The sequence below is a fragment of the Capricornis sumatraensis genome, chromosome X (assembly GCF_032405125.1).
Source record: "Capricornis sumatraensis isolate serow.1 chromosome X, serow.2, whole genome shotgun sequence".
NCBI classification, from domain to species: domain Eukaryota; kingdom Metazoa; phylum Chordata; class Mammalia; order Artiodactyla; family Bovidae; genus Capricornis; species Capricornis sumatraensis.
This window is the reverse complement of record NC_091092.1, coordinates 27,359,287-27,374,378: the sequence shown is the minus strand read 5'-3', so window position 1 is coordinate 27,374,378 and position 15,092 is coordinate 27,359,287. Positions and strand designations below refer to the sequence as shown.

Sequence of the window (15,092 nt, the reverse complement as noted above, 5' to 3'; positions counted from 1 at the left end):
TCGGTTGCTCTGGGTCTGGAATGTCAATGGGTCACACGGCCAAGGTATTCTTTGTTAAGTGGATGGCTGAAGATTGGTTTTAGAAGAAAGCTCATCACCTCAGGATATACTGCAGCATTTACTCAAACATAGCCCTTACTAAATTATCTAATGTACTTTTAAATGAAAATAAACCACAAACAAAACTATTCCAGGTATTTTTTATTTCTTCAAATTTGTTATTTGCCAGGAGTGACTGAAATAAAAAACTGGGTCCCATCGTCATCATGGAAATGGCTTTAAGAGAAAACTGGTCAGGTGAATATTATTGCTTCCCATTTTCAACCAGTAAATAGTTGCCATAGATAAATAGACAGCTAACAGTCTGTCAGGAATGCTCAAGATATGTTATATAATACAACATGCCTAGTCACAGGAGAAAAACTAGGAAATAACTTAGGTGAACTTCTTGATTTCATCATACAGGACAAGCACAAAAGCCCCGCCCATGCCTCTGAGAACATTGGACCACGCGCCTTTGAAAAAGGCTTTGGCTCCTTCGTCACGAGCAATCTTCCTCCAGCAGTCAAGCGTGCCTGTGTACATGATATCAGCTGCAAAGGACAAAGACAAAGGGTTGGTGACCTGAGGCTGAGGTGAAAAGTCCTTAAGTTTAACCAGACTAACCCAGAGCCCCACCTCTAAGAGCTATTGTCAGTTTTTAAAAATCCAACATTTACACATTAGTGTGGCCAATACTGCAATCTTAATATGGTGACTAAAGGACAACGGGGAGGTGCAAACAACCTGCTGGCCTTAACCTCTAACACCAGGCAAGCCCCCTTGCGCATAGGCACCCAAAGGGCCTGCTGAAAGGAGACTGTGCAGTGGACGCAGACCAATCAACCCCACCTGGGATCTCAACAGACTGCCATTTTCAAAGGCAGGCATGGCTGGTCTGTGCCCATGTGCCATGCCCACATCTGTATCTTTTGCTCCAGTGGAACTTACTTCCTTTGCGCCCTGACTGCATCATCATGCGGCGACGCACAGTGTCGAACGGATAGGAAGTCAACCCAGCAACCGCCGTGACTGACTGTGCGATCATCCAGCTGATGAAGATATGAGTGTTCTTGGGATCTGGAAGCATTCCTGAGAATAGAAGAGAGACACTTTTACCAGTAAGCAGAGTCTTCCTGACTTGTTTTCCATGTCCCCCACCCCCAACATCTCTGTACACAAAGGGCTGTACGGGGTGACACTGGCTGCCTTCAGACAACCCTTTACAAGTTCTCACATGGACAGTTCTGAAGCCCACGGGCAAACTTACCCTTCGCAGTGTCATATATACCGAAGTAGGCAGCTCGGTAGATGATAATACCCTGCACAGACACGTTAAAGCCTTGGTACAGGCCTCTAATCCCATCAGATTTGTAGATCTTAACCAGGCAGTCACCGAGGCCTCTGAATTCCCTTTCAGCTCCAGCTTTGCCCACGTCGGCTGCTAGACGGGTACGGGCAAAGTCGAGAGGGTACACGAAACACAGGGACGTGGCCCCGGCGGCACCACCTGATGCCAGATTTCCTGCAAAGTAGCGCCAAAACTGGGTCCTCTTGTCCACACCACCCAGGAAGATCTGCTTGTATTTATCTTTGAAGGCAAAGTTGAGAGCCTGGGTGGGGAAGTATCTGATCACATTGGCCAGGTTACCACGCCAGAAGGACAGGACTCCCTGCTCCTTGGGGATACGAACCACGCAGTCTATGATGCCCTTGTACTGCTTATCTGCAGTGATTTGCTTGCTGGCATGCTGCACCTGACAGACAAGGAGGCCAACAGGAAGAGTGATAATCACAAGAAGGGAAGAGAATATAGCATCTCAACGGACACCCTTAAAGGTTAGCTGGCTCCCACCTGCCCCAAGTCTGGCCTTCTAGATCCCACAGGTGGGACCCTCCTAACCTTCTGCCGCTGTCACAGCTAGAAGCATTAAGCCTCCACCCCTCTGGGTGAGGAGGTGCCACCCTCAAGCGGAGCTGTGACCTTTAGACCTGGAAGAAAGGTCATTATCTCAGACCCTGGTTCAGAGACATTAGGGCGCGTCCCACGTCAGGCGCGGTCACCCTGGTGACCGTGGTCTTCGCCTAAGGTCCCTAGGAGCAGCTTCCCTCCCGCTCGGGTCCCCCTCTCCTGGAGGTGACCTGAGGGCCACCACCCGTCAGCCTGTGCGGGCGCGCCCTCTAGAGCCGGAGTAGCAGAGCGCGCCGCCAGGCCGCGGGAACGCGCCAGCGGCCGCGCGGGGGCAGACGCACAAGGGACACGCGCTTCCCAGCGCCGGCTTCCGGCCCGGCCGGTCTGAGCGCGGCTGCCGGCTGCGAGGCCGCTCCACCGACCGCGTGGCCTCCCCCAGGCTGTTATCTCCTTCCCACGACCCTGAGGTCCTCGGTACGGGCAGGTGTCCCTCTTTTCAGCGTCTTCGCCCTTGACACAAGGCCCGGGAGCCAGTCACTCCTGGGCTGCCCCATCCGAGTTCGCTGCCTCTGGGATGCCCAGGCCCTGGTCTTCCTCCGCCCACCCTCCGCCCCCGACCCTTTCCGAGATCCTGAAGTTCAGATCACTAAAACACCTCTCTCAAGTCTGCCTTTTTTGGTCCTACCCCGCGGCCACCCCTGCTCCCACGCTGCCACTTCCCTGGGCAGATCTCGAGGGCTGGTTCCCCCCAGGCTCCGGACCACCGCTTCCCGCGCGGCCCCTCCCCCCACTTCCTGGTCAGGCTCTCGGATTCCGAGACATACCTGCAGCAGCAGCTTCACCCGCTCGATGGGCGCGACCGCGGTCTTGGAGATGGCCGCCGCCACTCCACCTGCCAGGAAGTCCTTGGCGAAGGACACGGCGGCATCTGTCATCTTGGAAGGAAGAGTAAGCGGACGACTGAAAGATCGACGAGGAACCGGCTTGGACTCCGGGGCTCTGGGGCGGAGCGAAGCAAATGGCTGATTTATATAGGGGGAGCCGGCGCCCGGGCGGCCGGCGTCGGGGGCGGGCCCTGAGCCCCGGCGCGCAGGGCGGCGGGGCCGCTGAGTGGCTGAGCGCGCGGAGGGAGGAGCCGTGGAGTGCGGCAGGGGCCGCCCTCCGCGCTGCCCGGGCTCGCCCGCAGCACCTGACCCGGCCGGAGGAGGCGGCGGCCCCAGAGTACCTGACCCGGACGCTGGACCCCAGGGGAGGCTCCGGGGCGCGGAGGGGGAGAGGTCACAGTGTGCCTGGACCAGGGTGAGGCGCGGTATTCAAGGGGACCCTAAAGAACCAACAAAAAACATAACCCCCCTTCGCTACCCGAATTTGGTTGTCAAGAGAAATAATATTGAATGCAATATTTTAAAAATTCATATAGATAAACTGTGGCGCGCTGGTCGGTCGCCTGTTTTTGTAAATCAAGTTTACTTGGAGCCCCAGGGCTAGGGTGATGGTGAGGCAAGTGAGGCAGGGCCCTGCCAGTGCAAGAAGGGAGCCTGTCTTTATTCAGAAATTTGAAATGTTCATCAAGGATTTTTGCATTCCTTTGGATTTTTAAAATGGTGCATTAAAAAGAATCATTCATTTTGATTCCTGAGTTGTTTGGTGTCCGCTAACATTTGGCGCCCGGGCAAGTACCTCACTCCCCTCACTCTAAGTCTAGCCCTGGCCTGGAACTTCGCCGGTGTTCTGTTCAGTTCAGTTCAGTCACTCAGTCGTGTCTGACTCTTTGTGACCCCATGAACCGCAGCATGCCAGGCCTCCCTGTCCATCACCAACTCCTGGAGTCCACCCAAACCCATGTCCATCGAGTCGGTGATGCCATCCAACCATCTCATCCTCTATTGTCCCCTTCTCCTCCTGCCCTCGATCTTTCCCAGCATCAGGGTCTTTTCCAATGAGTCAGCTCTTCGCATGAGGTGGCCAAAGTATTGGAGTTTCAGCTTCAACATCAGTCCTTCCAGTGAACACCCAGGACTGATCTCCTTTAGGATGGACTGGTTGGATCTCCTTGCAATCCAAGGGACTCTCAAGAGTCTTCTCCAACAGTACAGTTCAAAAGCATCAATTCTTCAGCACTCAGCTTTCTTTATAGTCCAACTCTCACATCCAAACATGACCACTGGAAAAACCATAGCCTTGACTAGACAGACTTTTGTTGGCAAAGTGATGTCTCTGCTTTTTAATATGCTTTCTAGTTTGGTCATAACTTTCCTTCCAAGGAGTAAGTGTCTTTTAATTTCATGGCTGCAATCACCATCTGCAGTGATTTTGGAGCCCAGAAAAGTAGTCACCCACTGTTTCCACTGTTTCCCCATCTATTTGCCATGAAGTGATGGGACTGCTGGTGAAGCCAGAGGAAACTGGAGGAGCAGCAGAGCTGGGACACTGTCTGCATGCCCCAGACCCTGGTTTGCAAATACAGTTTATCAAAGATCTTGCGGGGAATTGGCAGAGGAGTGTTCAAAAGGACTGGGCTGGAGGGTTGGGAAATTATTTGAGCCAGAAGCCAAAGCATAGAGGGTATATCGTTAAGGTTAAGAGGTTGTGTGAACTGGATTGGTATTTGGGTCTCTGGGCCCAGGTAAAGCACTCTTGCATTGAGTGGATTGCTAATCTCCAGAAAAGTTTAGAGGAATCAACAGAACTAGATTGACACACCCATTGTTGTCAAGAGACAAGGGCTTGTTGACTCCCTTAATCTCTGCACTGGGAAAATGTTTGCCACACATGTCCTTAAAAACCTACTTGTTAGCTTAAATGCCCTTCCTCAGATTTAGAAAAGAAGCTGAAGGTGTCCTCACAAATCCTATGTCTAAGTCATCACAGCCATGTTTACAAAAATAACTGTTGAAAATACTCACTGTAGCTGAGCCCTAGGTACCCAGCACACTGAAAACATAGATGGCATGCCACTCAGTTTCTTGCCCTCTCCCGCCTTCTCCAGATCTGCCTGTTAAAGGACCCAGATCTGCCTGTTAAAGGACCCAACTCTAAGATTCCTCTGGGCATGTCAGGTTCTTTCTCTAAGTATACTTTGCAATTCATTAGTCTTTCCATGAACCCGAGCAATCCAAAGTGATGAGCACACACCGCACATGTTCAGAGAAGAGCAATTTTCACTCCAGCTTTGTTGATCCTGGGGGCTATCTTTGACCAGTGTTCTGGAGAGGCTACTTGTTTCTCATTAGTTGATTATAATAGAAATGCAGCTGGATACAGAAATGACCTTGCTGTGCAGTTTCAATGATAGAGTGTGTTCTCTGAAAGTGATAGCCAATCCTCTACCTCGACTGGTGAGTGAACAGTGAAAACAAAACATCAACAGCATTTTGTTTAGAGGGAGGTGGTTTTTGAATGCATTTCACTATACAATTCAAAACCTTTCTAGTCTGAACTCTTGACATTCTGATGAATGCATTTTTATTCAAATATTAATTACTCTGACCTAGCTCACTATCACCTATGTACCCTTTTCTTTTTTAACTTTTCCTTGGCCACATCTGCTACTTCCGTTGAGCATGATATGCCTGCCATATTCAACTCCAAAACTCTTTTATTGTTTCAAGGATCTCCACGTTTACTGTTCTGTTACATTTTGCTCTCCACAAAAAGATGATCAAATAATTACATAAAATTTGCCCCTTCTCAGTCTTTGGGTCGGAGAAGGCAATGGCACCCCACTCCAGTACTCTTGCCTGGAAAATCCCATGGGCGGAGGAGCCTGGTGGGCTGCCATTTATGGGGTCGCACAGAGTCGGACACAACTGAAGTGACTTAGCAGCAGCAGCAGCAGCAGCAGCAGTCTTTGGGTGCTTAAGTGTAGTTTTACTGAAGGGGAAATACATTTAAGAGTGACTCCATGCCATGACTTGGTATTTTGCTGAATTCACTGTGAGCTGGAGCTCTCCTGGCTGCTTATGACCAGGTATACTTAAAGGAGTTGGATGTTCTCAAAAGTGTCAAGGTCATGAAAGAAAAAGAGACTGAGGAACTGTCACAGATTAAAGGAGACTAAGGAGAAAGACAGGTTAATACAATGTGTGATCCTGGATTGGATCCTGGACCAGAAAAAGGACATGGTGGTACTATTGGTGAGATTTGGACATATAATCTGTAGATTAGTTAATAATATTCTACCAATACTATTTTTAGTTACAGTGGTTATATAAGATGTTACCATTTGAAGAAGCTGAGTGCAGGATACATGGAAATTCTTTATACTGTTTTTTTTTGTGTGTGTGGGCAACATTTTTATTTCTGAAAGTTAAAAAAATTAAAAAGTCAAAAGAAAAAAAAAAGAGGAAAAAGAAAAGAAACCAGGAGCAAGAGTCCAGGCAAACAGGGACTAATGTCAATGATAATGATGATGATGTTGATAATGATATAGACTAGTCAATTCATTAAAAAGAAATGCCTTCATTGAAACATAGTGGGAGCTCTTAGTAACTACTATGTTTCTGGAAGTTGTGTAGAATACACATGCAATTAAGGAAGAGAAAACAGAGCTAAGGCAGTGCCTACTGTCTCAGAAAAAACAAGGAAGAAGGTCAGAAATGATACTTAATGCCTCAGTTATCTATGTACTCACACACCCACTGTATGAGTAATAAAGTGAATGTAAAATGTTAATACAAGCAAGAAAAGACAATTTTATAGGTATTGTTCAAACTTGGTAGAATGGGACTTCTGACTGGCATCAGTAAAAAGAAGGGTAAAGCTGGTTCAGAGAGATACCATATGGGAGAGCAGAGTAGTAATATATCAAGAAAGTATAGCCAGTAATTCATTGGTAGGAGGGTGAAAAGCATTCCATGAAAATAAAAGGGACAAATGAAAGTGAATGTCATTGTGAAAGCATACAAGAGACTGCCCATATAGATAAAAGCTATGAATAGTACTTCATGAAGTCATCATCTTGGGGAGAAATGTTGATCAGAGACAAAAACCATCTGAGTATCTGCTACAAGTTTCATTATTCTGATAGCAACACACTGATAAATACTTGACTCTCTTGCTGATAATTATAGTTCTCAGAAAACTGAAGAAGCAATGAGGTAAATTGCTAAACTAGGCTTACTCCTGATAATAAATAAGGAAGATCTCATAGTAAAGTGAAAGCGACAAGAATCTTAGGGAAACAGACCAAGACTGACTGATCTGGATCTGTTGAACAAAGGAATGCTGGGCATAGTTAGATAGGTTAACTAACCTGTGTGTGTGTGTGTGTGTGAGTGTGAGAGAGAGAGAGAGTGTGTGTGTGTGTGTGTGTGTGTTTTAAAAGTCAAAAGGATCAAAAAAAAGATAAATGTGATCTCTTGTTCAAACTCCAAATAGAAAGATAGCTCAGGAGAGTGAAAGATTCCAAAGATAAAATTCAGATCCATACAATTTGCAAAAATTCCAATGAGAAATTTAAAAAGGAGAGATATCTAGTAAATTAAGCTGTCCTTCCAGATTCTTCTCTGATGAGCTCAAATTTTTAAAGTACATATATAGATGACAGAATGAAGGCTAGACTTCCAAGGACAAAGACTAAAGAGTATCACAAATCTCTAGGAACTGAGTCAGAAGGGCTAAAGTCCAGAATAAACCGAGGCTTATAAAATGGGAAGGACCACAATAAAGGTTTCTAATGTTCTGTTTAGTGCAGGACATTTAAGGATAAGGAGCTAGAGCATGTGTGAAAAGAACTGAGGGTCTTACTTGACTGTAAGTTGGCAATGCCAAAAGATGCTAATGAGTCTTGAGATGGGTCAAGATGATGGTCCTAAACAGATCAGGGGACTTTCAGTCCCATTTGGGCCTCTGCTGTTGGCGCATAGAGCTTTGTGCTCACTTCTGGATGCCATTTTAAGAGAACATTAACAAATTGGGACATGTTTAAAAAAGACAGTTAGGAAAGTAAAGGTCCTTCAAATCATGTCATATGAGAAATGGCTGAATGAATAAGAGAGATTTAACTGGGAAAGGGCTTTGGGTGAAGGAGGGCCATCATGACTCTCTTCCTAATTGAAGGACTGTCTGTCAGATGGAAGAGAATTAGACATCCTGTGTAGAATCAATGGCAGCTGGTAGAAGTATCATGAAGGCAGACTTCAACTGAACAAGAAACGACTTTCTAAAACATGAGCTACTTGGGAATTCCCTGGCAGTCCAGTGGTTAGGACTCAGAAGTCTGACTGCCAAGGCTCCAGTTTCAATCCCTGGTCGGGGATATCCTGCAAGCCTGAGGCCGAAACAAACAAACAAACACAAAAAACCAAACCACCAAGTTCTCATTTGCTGGCCAGTCTTCCTGTCTTTAATGTCTCATTTCTGTTTCAGCTTCTTGAACAATCTTGTTCACATCCAGTTTTCATCATATCACCTGTGTTGCTCAAGAAACCAGTGACTTTCTTCTGCTTAGTGGATCAATCCTGAACTCTGCAGGCTAGCATTTGAAGCCCCTCCACCTCACCCAAGGGCTTTGTTTTTGGCCCCTTTGAGCAGACTCAGAAAGTGTTTGATATATTCCAGCCCTGGATAACTGCTTCAGATAAAACAAAATATCAGTCTTATTGAGGTATAATCATATGCAATGAAACTTATATATTTAAAACTTTTAACATACATAAACACCTATGAAATTATCACTGCAGGTAAGATGGTGAACCTATCCATCACCAGTTTTTCTAGAACCCTATTGTAATCCCTCCCCAAGCAACCACTAATCTTTCTATCACTATAGATCAGTGTGCATTTCCTAGAATTTCCTATGAATGGAATCATATAGTATGATACCATTCTTTTGGGGATGGGGGCATCTGGCTTCTCTCATTATATATATATATATACCCTGAGATTCACCCATGTGTTTTGTGTGTTCACAAAGTCAATTCCTTTATATTGCTAAGTAGCTCCATTGTATGGCTATATAACATTTTGTTTAGCCATTCATCAGTTGATAGACATTTGGGTCATTTCTACTTTTTGCCTATTATGAATGATACTTCTATAAACATTCCTGTACAAGTTTTTGTGTGGACATATGTTTTCATTTCTCTGGGGTAGATACCTAGAAGTGGAATTGCTAGGTCATATGGTTAACTCCATGTTAAACCAGTTGAGGAATTTCCAGACTGTTTTCAAAATGATTGTACCAATAGCAGAGTATAAGAGTTCCAGTTCCTCCACATCTCGAGGCCTTTCCTTAGCTAACATCTCAATGTCATTTCTTGTTGCTTCCCTCTCCCCCAGGGCTTCCCAGGTGGTGCTAGTGGTAAATAACTTGCCTGCCAATGCAAGAGACTTAAGAGTCATGGGTTCGGTCCCTGGGTCAGGAAGATCCCCTGGAGGAGGGCATGGCAACCCACTCTAGTATTCTTGCCTGGAAAATCCTATGGATAGAGGAGGCTGGTGGGCTATCGTCCATGGGGTCGAAAAAAGTGGGACACGACTGGAGTGACTTAGCACACACACCTCCTCCCCCAGGAGTTTCTTTCCATCTCCTCCTTTGGTTGTCTCATTCAGCCTCGTGGCTTTACATGCCATCTATCTGCTGACCACACCCACATTTCTACTTCCAGCCACCACTCCCTCCTGAGCTCCAGACTTGTCCTGTTTGGCCAGGACAGCCCAGGTATGCTTTGTATCCTGACATAATTATCAATAATGTTCTGGTATATTAGTTTTCTATTGCTGCTGTAACAAATTACTGCAAAGTCAGTGGCTTAAGCAACACAAATTTATTATCTTAACAGTTATAGAGATCAGAAGTCTCATACAGGTCTTACTTGGCTTAAATCAAGGTATCTGGCAAGATTGCAATGCTTTCTGAAGGCTCTGGGGGAAAGTCCATTTCCTGGCTCATTCAGGTTGTTGGCTGAATTCAGTTCCTTGTGGTTGTAGGACGGAAATCCCCATTTCCTGGCTCTTGGGCATCTTTGTATTCAAAGTCAGCCAAGTCCTTCTTGTTCCCAATTTCTTCTGCCTTATTTTGCAACCTCGAATCTCTCTTCCACCTTCCTCTTCCACTTTATCTGGCCCTACCCAGATGCTAAGTGCTAAATTGCTTCAGTCATGTTTGACTTTTTGTGACCCCATGGACTGTAGCCCACCAGGCTCCTCTGTCCATGGGATTTTCCAGGCAAGGATACTGGAGTGGGTTGCCATTTCCTTCTCCAGGGGATCATGTGGGTTGGTTTTTTTTTTTTTTTTTTAACCAGTAGCGCCACCTGGGAAGCCCCGATAAACTATGATAATTTTTCCATCTGAATATCCTTATCCTTAATCATGTAAGTCCCTTTTGCTGTGTAAGGTAAATATTTACAGGTTCTTAGGTATTAGGGTGTGGACACCCTTGATGGGGGGTTCATTATTCTGTCTACCACAACTGGTTTGGACAATTACATGAACAGCCTATGGTCCAGCCAACTGCCTACTTGACTTCTCTACTCGGATGTCTCATGGGCATTTCAAATTTAACATGTCCAAAACAGAACTTTTAATTCCTTCTCCACCAAAACTTGGGCCCCCACCAGTCTTCCCCACCTTAGCAAATGGCAACATTATCTACCTTTTTAATAAGTCAAAAGTGAAAAACCTAGGTGCCATCCTTGATTTCTTTCTTTTATTCCCTACATTCAATTGCTCAGCACATCCTGCTGATCCCAAACTGAAAAATCTATCTTGAACCTATTCACTCCTCTCATCCTTATGGCCACCTTTCTAGTCCAAGCCATCGCTTAAATTTTTAAAAAAATTTTTAATTTTTTGGCTATGTCACTTGCAGGATCTAGACCAGGGATTGAACCTGGGCCCATGGCAGTGAAAGCACCAAGTCTTAACTACTGGACTTCCAGGGAATTCCCCATAAGTCATCATTTCTTACTTGGACTTTGTAGTAGCCTCTTAACTGGTTTTCCTACTCACAGCCTTGCTTCCTTCCCATCTGTTATCCACATAGCAACCAGAGGGATATTTCAAAAATGAAAATCAGATTATATAGCATCTCTGCATAAAAGCTTTCAATGACTCCCTGCTGCACTTAGAATTAAACTTGTTTTACTCATTTATTTTCAAATTAAACATTTTACTATGGCCCAAGTGGCCACATATGACCTGGACCTCTGTCCAACCACATCTCATCTGTTCTCACTCACCACACTGGCTGTGCTCACTTCTTTGTCGTTCATCCAGCCTTTCCCACTACCAGTACCACTGTTGCACCTTCCGTTCTGCCTGTCAAGAATGCTCTTCTCCCTAGTTCCTTACGTGGTTGACTCATTTTTATTTTTCAGGTCTCACTTCAAATATCACCTCTCATAGTGGCTTTCTCTGGGTGCTTGATCAAAAATACTTCCCTTACCTCCCATGTAATTCTCTAATAAAGCACCCTGTTTATTCCCCTCATAACATTACAATCTATACCTCACTTGTTAATTAGTTTTTTGACTGCCCCCCTCACTAGAACATGGGCAAGGACCTGAGCTGCCTGGTGTACCATGATGCCCAGAGTGCAAGCTGTCATTGAATGAATGCATGAAGCCCGTCTTCACACTCTTTTGCAGATACCTTTTGCTTCCTTCCACCTCTGTGATACCACATACGCTACCTTCAGCCTGCAACATATTCTCCCCTCAACTTATTCTGCACCAACTATTATCCTTTTACTTCCTTCAAAATGTAATGTAAGACTCATTCCTTCCCAGGACTTCCCTGGTGGTCTAGTGGCTAAGACTCTGAGCTCCCAATGCAGGGGGCTCAGGTTTGATCCCTGGTCAGGGAACTAGATCCCACATGCTGAAACTAAGCATTTGCATGCAGCAACTAAAGATGCCATATGCTGCAACAAAGATCAAAGATCCCACGTACCACAACTAAGACCTGGAGTAGCCAAATAAATAATAACTATTGCAGGAGACTTGGGTTAGATCCCTGGGTCAGGAAGATCCCCTGGAGAAGGAAATGGCAACCCACTCCAGTATTCTTGCCTGGGAAATCACATGGACACAGGAGCCTGGCAGGCTACAGTCCATGGGGTCGCAGAGTCCGACACAACTTAGTGACTAAACCACCACCACCATGTTAAAAAAGACTTCTTTTTTTCAATTATACTTTAAATCATTGATTCACTAAGTGAATCAATTATGGAGCCCCTTGGTAATCTTGTTAATGGTTGCTGCTATATTATCATGCCCTTGCTTGTATTTGCTTTGTAATTATAGTCATTTCATATGTATAGGTATGTTTTGTTCCTGAAAACTAGAAGTTACTCCTGGCTCAGTATTGCATTACATATCTTTATAATCCTCCCAAAGTACTTAGCCCAGTTTGGTGGTGCCCATTGCAAACCATAAAGCAGAAAAGCAGAACACTTCCTTCATACCTCTGGGAAAATATAAGAAGTTGGAAATTTGTTTTAGGAACAGTACTAGAGTTTTAAAAATCATTTTTTTACAGCTTTCAGAATTTTTTAAAAAGTTGTTCACCTCAAGGAAAATCAAGAGTAACTAACATGAACTATTCACTCTGGGTTAAGAATCTGTTAAACTCACCTGTCACCTCTAAACTCACCTGATGAAAAGAACTGATTTCTTGGAAAAGACCTTGATGCTGGGAAAGATTGAAGGCAGAAGAAGAAGGGGATGATGGAGGATGAGATAGCTGGATGGCATCACTGACTCGATGGATATGAGTTTGAGCAAGCTCTGGGAGTTGGTGATGGACAGGGAAGCCTGGAGTGCTGCAGTCCATGGGGTTGCAATTGACTGAGTCAGACACGACTGAGTGACTGAACTGAACTGAAACAGTAACTGATTGGGCTACAGATGAGATTTTCTTGTGTGTATTAACTTCTCTTTTCCATAAAACACAGTCTGCCCCAGTGGCTGAAAAAATGAGTTATTTTGATATATTCCAATAGGACAAGTTTCTGAGAGCTTAAAGATTTTGGCAATAGTTTTCTAACTCAAATTAGTAATAATTGACCAACACATCATTTTTCTTTGGAAAATAAATTTAATAGGGAAAAATACTTCCAACATACTGAAAGTCTCTTTCTGTTTGTGTATAAATTAACAACTTAATATTAGATATTGCTTTTTAATGCATAGATAGGCTATTCAAAAGGTACAATTACATAAACTTGACATAGAATCCCCAAGGTGGAATAAACCCAAAATTTGATTTAAAAAAAATCTAGTAGACATGATTAGCCCAAAGTGCTTTTTTAGTTACATTGTGGGTCTGTGTGCATGTCAAATGTTCTATTTGATCCTCTCTAGGCAACTGGGACATGCTGTGAGAATAAGTTGACTAAATAATTTATTTTCTGGGTAGGCTTGCAAAGCAAGTTAAAAAGGCAGAGAATTCAGGCCATTTGGACTATACATGACTAACTGAAAGAAGGTCCTCTGGGGCATAACAAAGCAGTCATGCTATAAACTACCTTCTAGAAACACAAGAAGGCTTCAAATTTAAATAAAGAAGGCTGGATCTACTATGACGGTGGTAACTTTTAAATGTTAAATGTTTTTCATTTAGTTTCTGGTAAGGCATAATTTACATCATGGTGTGTGCACTCCAAAGTCAGCCAGGATTGTGAGTTCTAGAATGACTGGATCGGGAAGTCTCAAGTGAATCTGGGTGAAACTAGGCTGCCATGGGTTAGTGTAAGCTGTGAGCCTGTTGTGGAGCTCCAGTATGCTGTCTGCCCAGTCACTTCAACAGCACGTTGCTCTGAGAGGTCATGGCCATGCCCTTTGGTGTTGTGTACACTGCCTATTTGATGCTTTTGAACTATTTGATGCTTTTGAACTGTGGTGTTGGAGAAGACTCTTGAGAGTACCTTGGACTGCAAGGAGATCAAACCAGTCAATCCTAAAGAGAATGAATCCTGAATATTCATTGGAAGGACTGATGTTGAAGCTGAAGCTCCAATACTTTGGCCGCCTGATTTGAAGAACTGAGTCATTGGGAAAGACCCTGATGCTGGGAAAGATTGAAGGCAAGAGGAGAAGGGGACGACCGAGGATGAGATGGTTGGATGGCATCACCGACTTGATGGACATGAGTTTGAGCAAGCTCTGGGAGTTGGTAATGGACAGGGAAGCCTGGCATGTTGCAGTCCATGGGGTCGCAGAGTTGGACATGACTGAGTGACTGAACTGACTGACTGACATTGCCTATTTATATCCACAGTGTAAACTGTACATTTTATTACTGCTAGGTTTTGTTATAAAATCACGGTGGTGCAGGTGTTCACAGGGCCATTACTCTGGAGCTCAGGTGTGGCTGAATCTTCTCATTTCCAAGAGCAGCAGACAGGAGCACCCTCTCGTTACTCCATGCGTGCACAGTTCTGAGGCTACATTCCTCTCTGATTGCAACACGCCTTCAATCAATGCACCTCTAGTTCCATTCAGTTTTAAAGAGTTGGTTTTTTAGACTTTAGTTGTCCAGTTTTGAAGAACTTATTTAATTCCCGTAACTCCTGGGGCTTCAAACTCTGATCCACCCCTGGGGTCAATTTATAGCTCAGAGGAGACATGATGTAACCATTTTGGTAAAGACAGATTCTCTTGCAGAACTCAAAGGTGCCAAACATAACTGCAAAATATGGAACTATCTGTAGAGAAAGAAAATGAAAATCATGTGAAAATCTTAAAACATCAATGCATCTGCAATCAACTTGGATCAGGGTAAACTGAGATAAAAGCTGTGGACAATACAACATGGTCATTCTTTTTGGAATCAGGGAAGATGGAAAAATGCAAGCCGGCCCAATGTTGGTTGGGGAGAGGAGTGGCAGAGCCACTGAAGGGCCTGCCCTGGGGAAGCCTAGGTGTGGGTTGATATGCATGTAGACAATCTTAACACTGCCTGTCAACATACACTTGCCTTTTTGTGGCCATGCCATGCATGGTTTGTGGGATCTTAGTTCCCTGACCAAGGATTGAACTCAGTAGTGAAAATGCTCAGTCCTAACCACTGGACAGCTGGGCAATTCCTAACATAATCTTGTCTTGATTGGAATCACTTCTGTGCCAACTAGTGCAAGGTTAGTCCACAGTTCTTAACCTTTTTTTTTTTTAAAGTCATGAAGTTCTTTTGGAAA

At 44.6% G+C, this 15,092-nt stretch overlaps 2 protein-coding genes across 2 annotated transcripts in view; both read right to left on the bottom strand.

Annotated features, from left to right (window-relative positions):
• Positions 1 to 209: 209 nt before the first annotated feature.
• Positions 210 to 2,938, bottom strand: SLC25A5 (solute carrier family 25 member 5). The gene is made up of 4 exons (XM_068962469.1): positions 2,776 to 2,938; positions 1,310 to 1,796; positions 991 to 1,131; positions 210 to 593 (listed from the first exon to the last, which is right to left on the bottom strand). The coding sequence occupies exons 1-4, from the start codon at positions 2,884 to 2,886 to the stop codon at positions 436 to 438; spliced, it is 897 nt and encodes a 298-aa protein (XP_068818570.1). The 5' UTR covers positions 2,887 to 2,938; the 3' UTR covers positions 210 to 435.
• Positions 2,939 to 13,134: 10,196 nt separating this feature from the next.
• SLC25A43 (solute carrier family 25 member 43) overlaps positions 13,135 to 15,092 on the bottom strand; it is a 42,378-nt gene continuing 40,420 nt past the window's right edge. The window contains exon 5 of the mRNA XM_068962899.1: positions 13,135 to 14,603. Within this exon, the coding sequence (XP_068819000.1) occupies positions 14,403 to 14,603 (201 nt within the window). The 3' untranslated portion in view covers positions 13,135 to 14,402. The remainder of the gene's footprint in view (positions 14,604 to 15,092) is intronic.

Coding starts and splice junctions, on each gene's coding strand:
- SLC25A5 (XM_068962469.1), bottom strand. CDS start 2,886: ATGACAGATGCCGCCGTGTCCTTCGCCAAGGACTTCCTGGCAGGTGGA. Junction 1,797..2,775: donor GGGTGAAGCTGCTGCTGCAG/GTATGTCTCGGA, acceptor CTTGTCTGTCAG/GTGCAGCATGCCAGCAAGCA. Junction 1,132..1,309: donor TATATATGACACTGCGAAGG/GTAAGTTTGCCC, acceptor TTCTATTCTCAG/GAATGCTTCCAGATCCCAAG.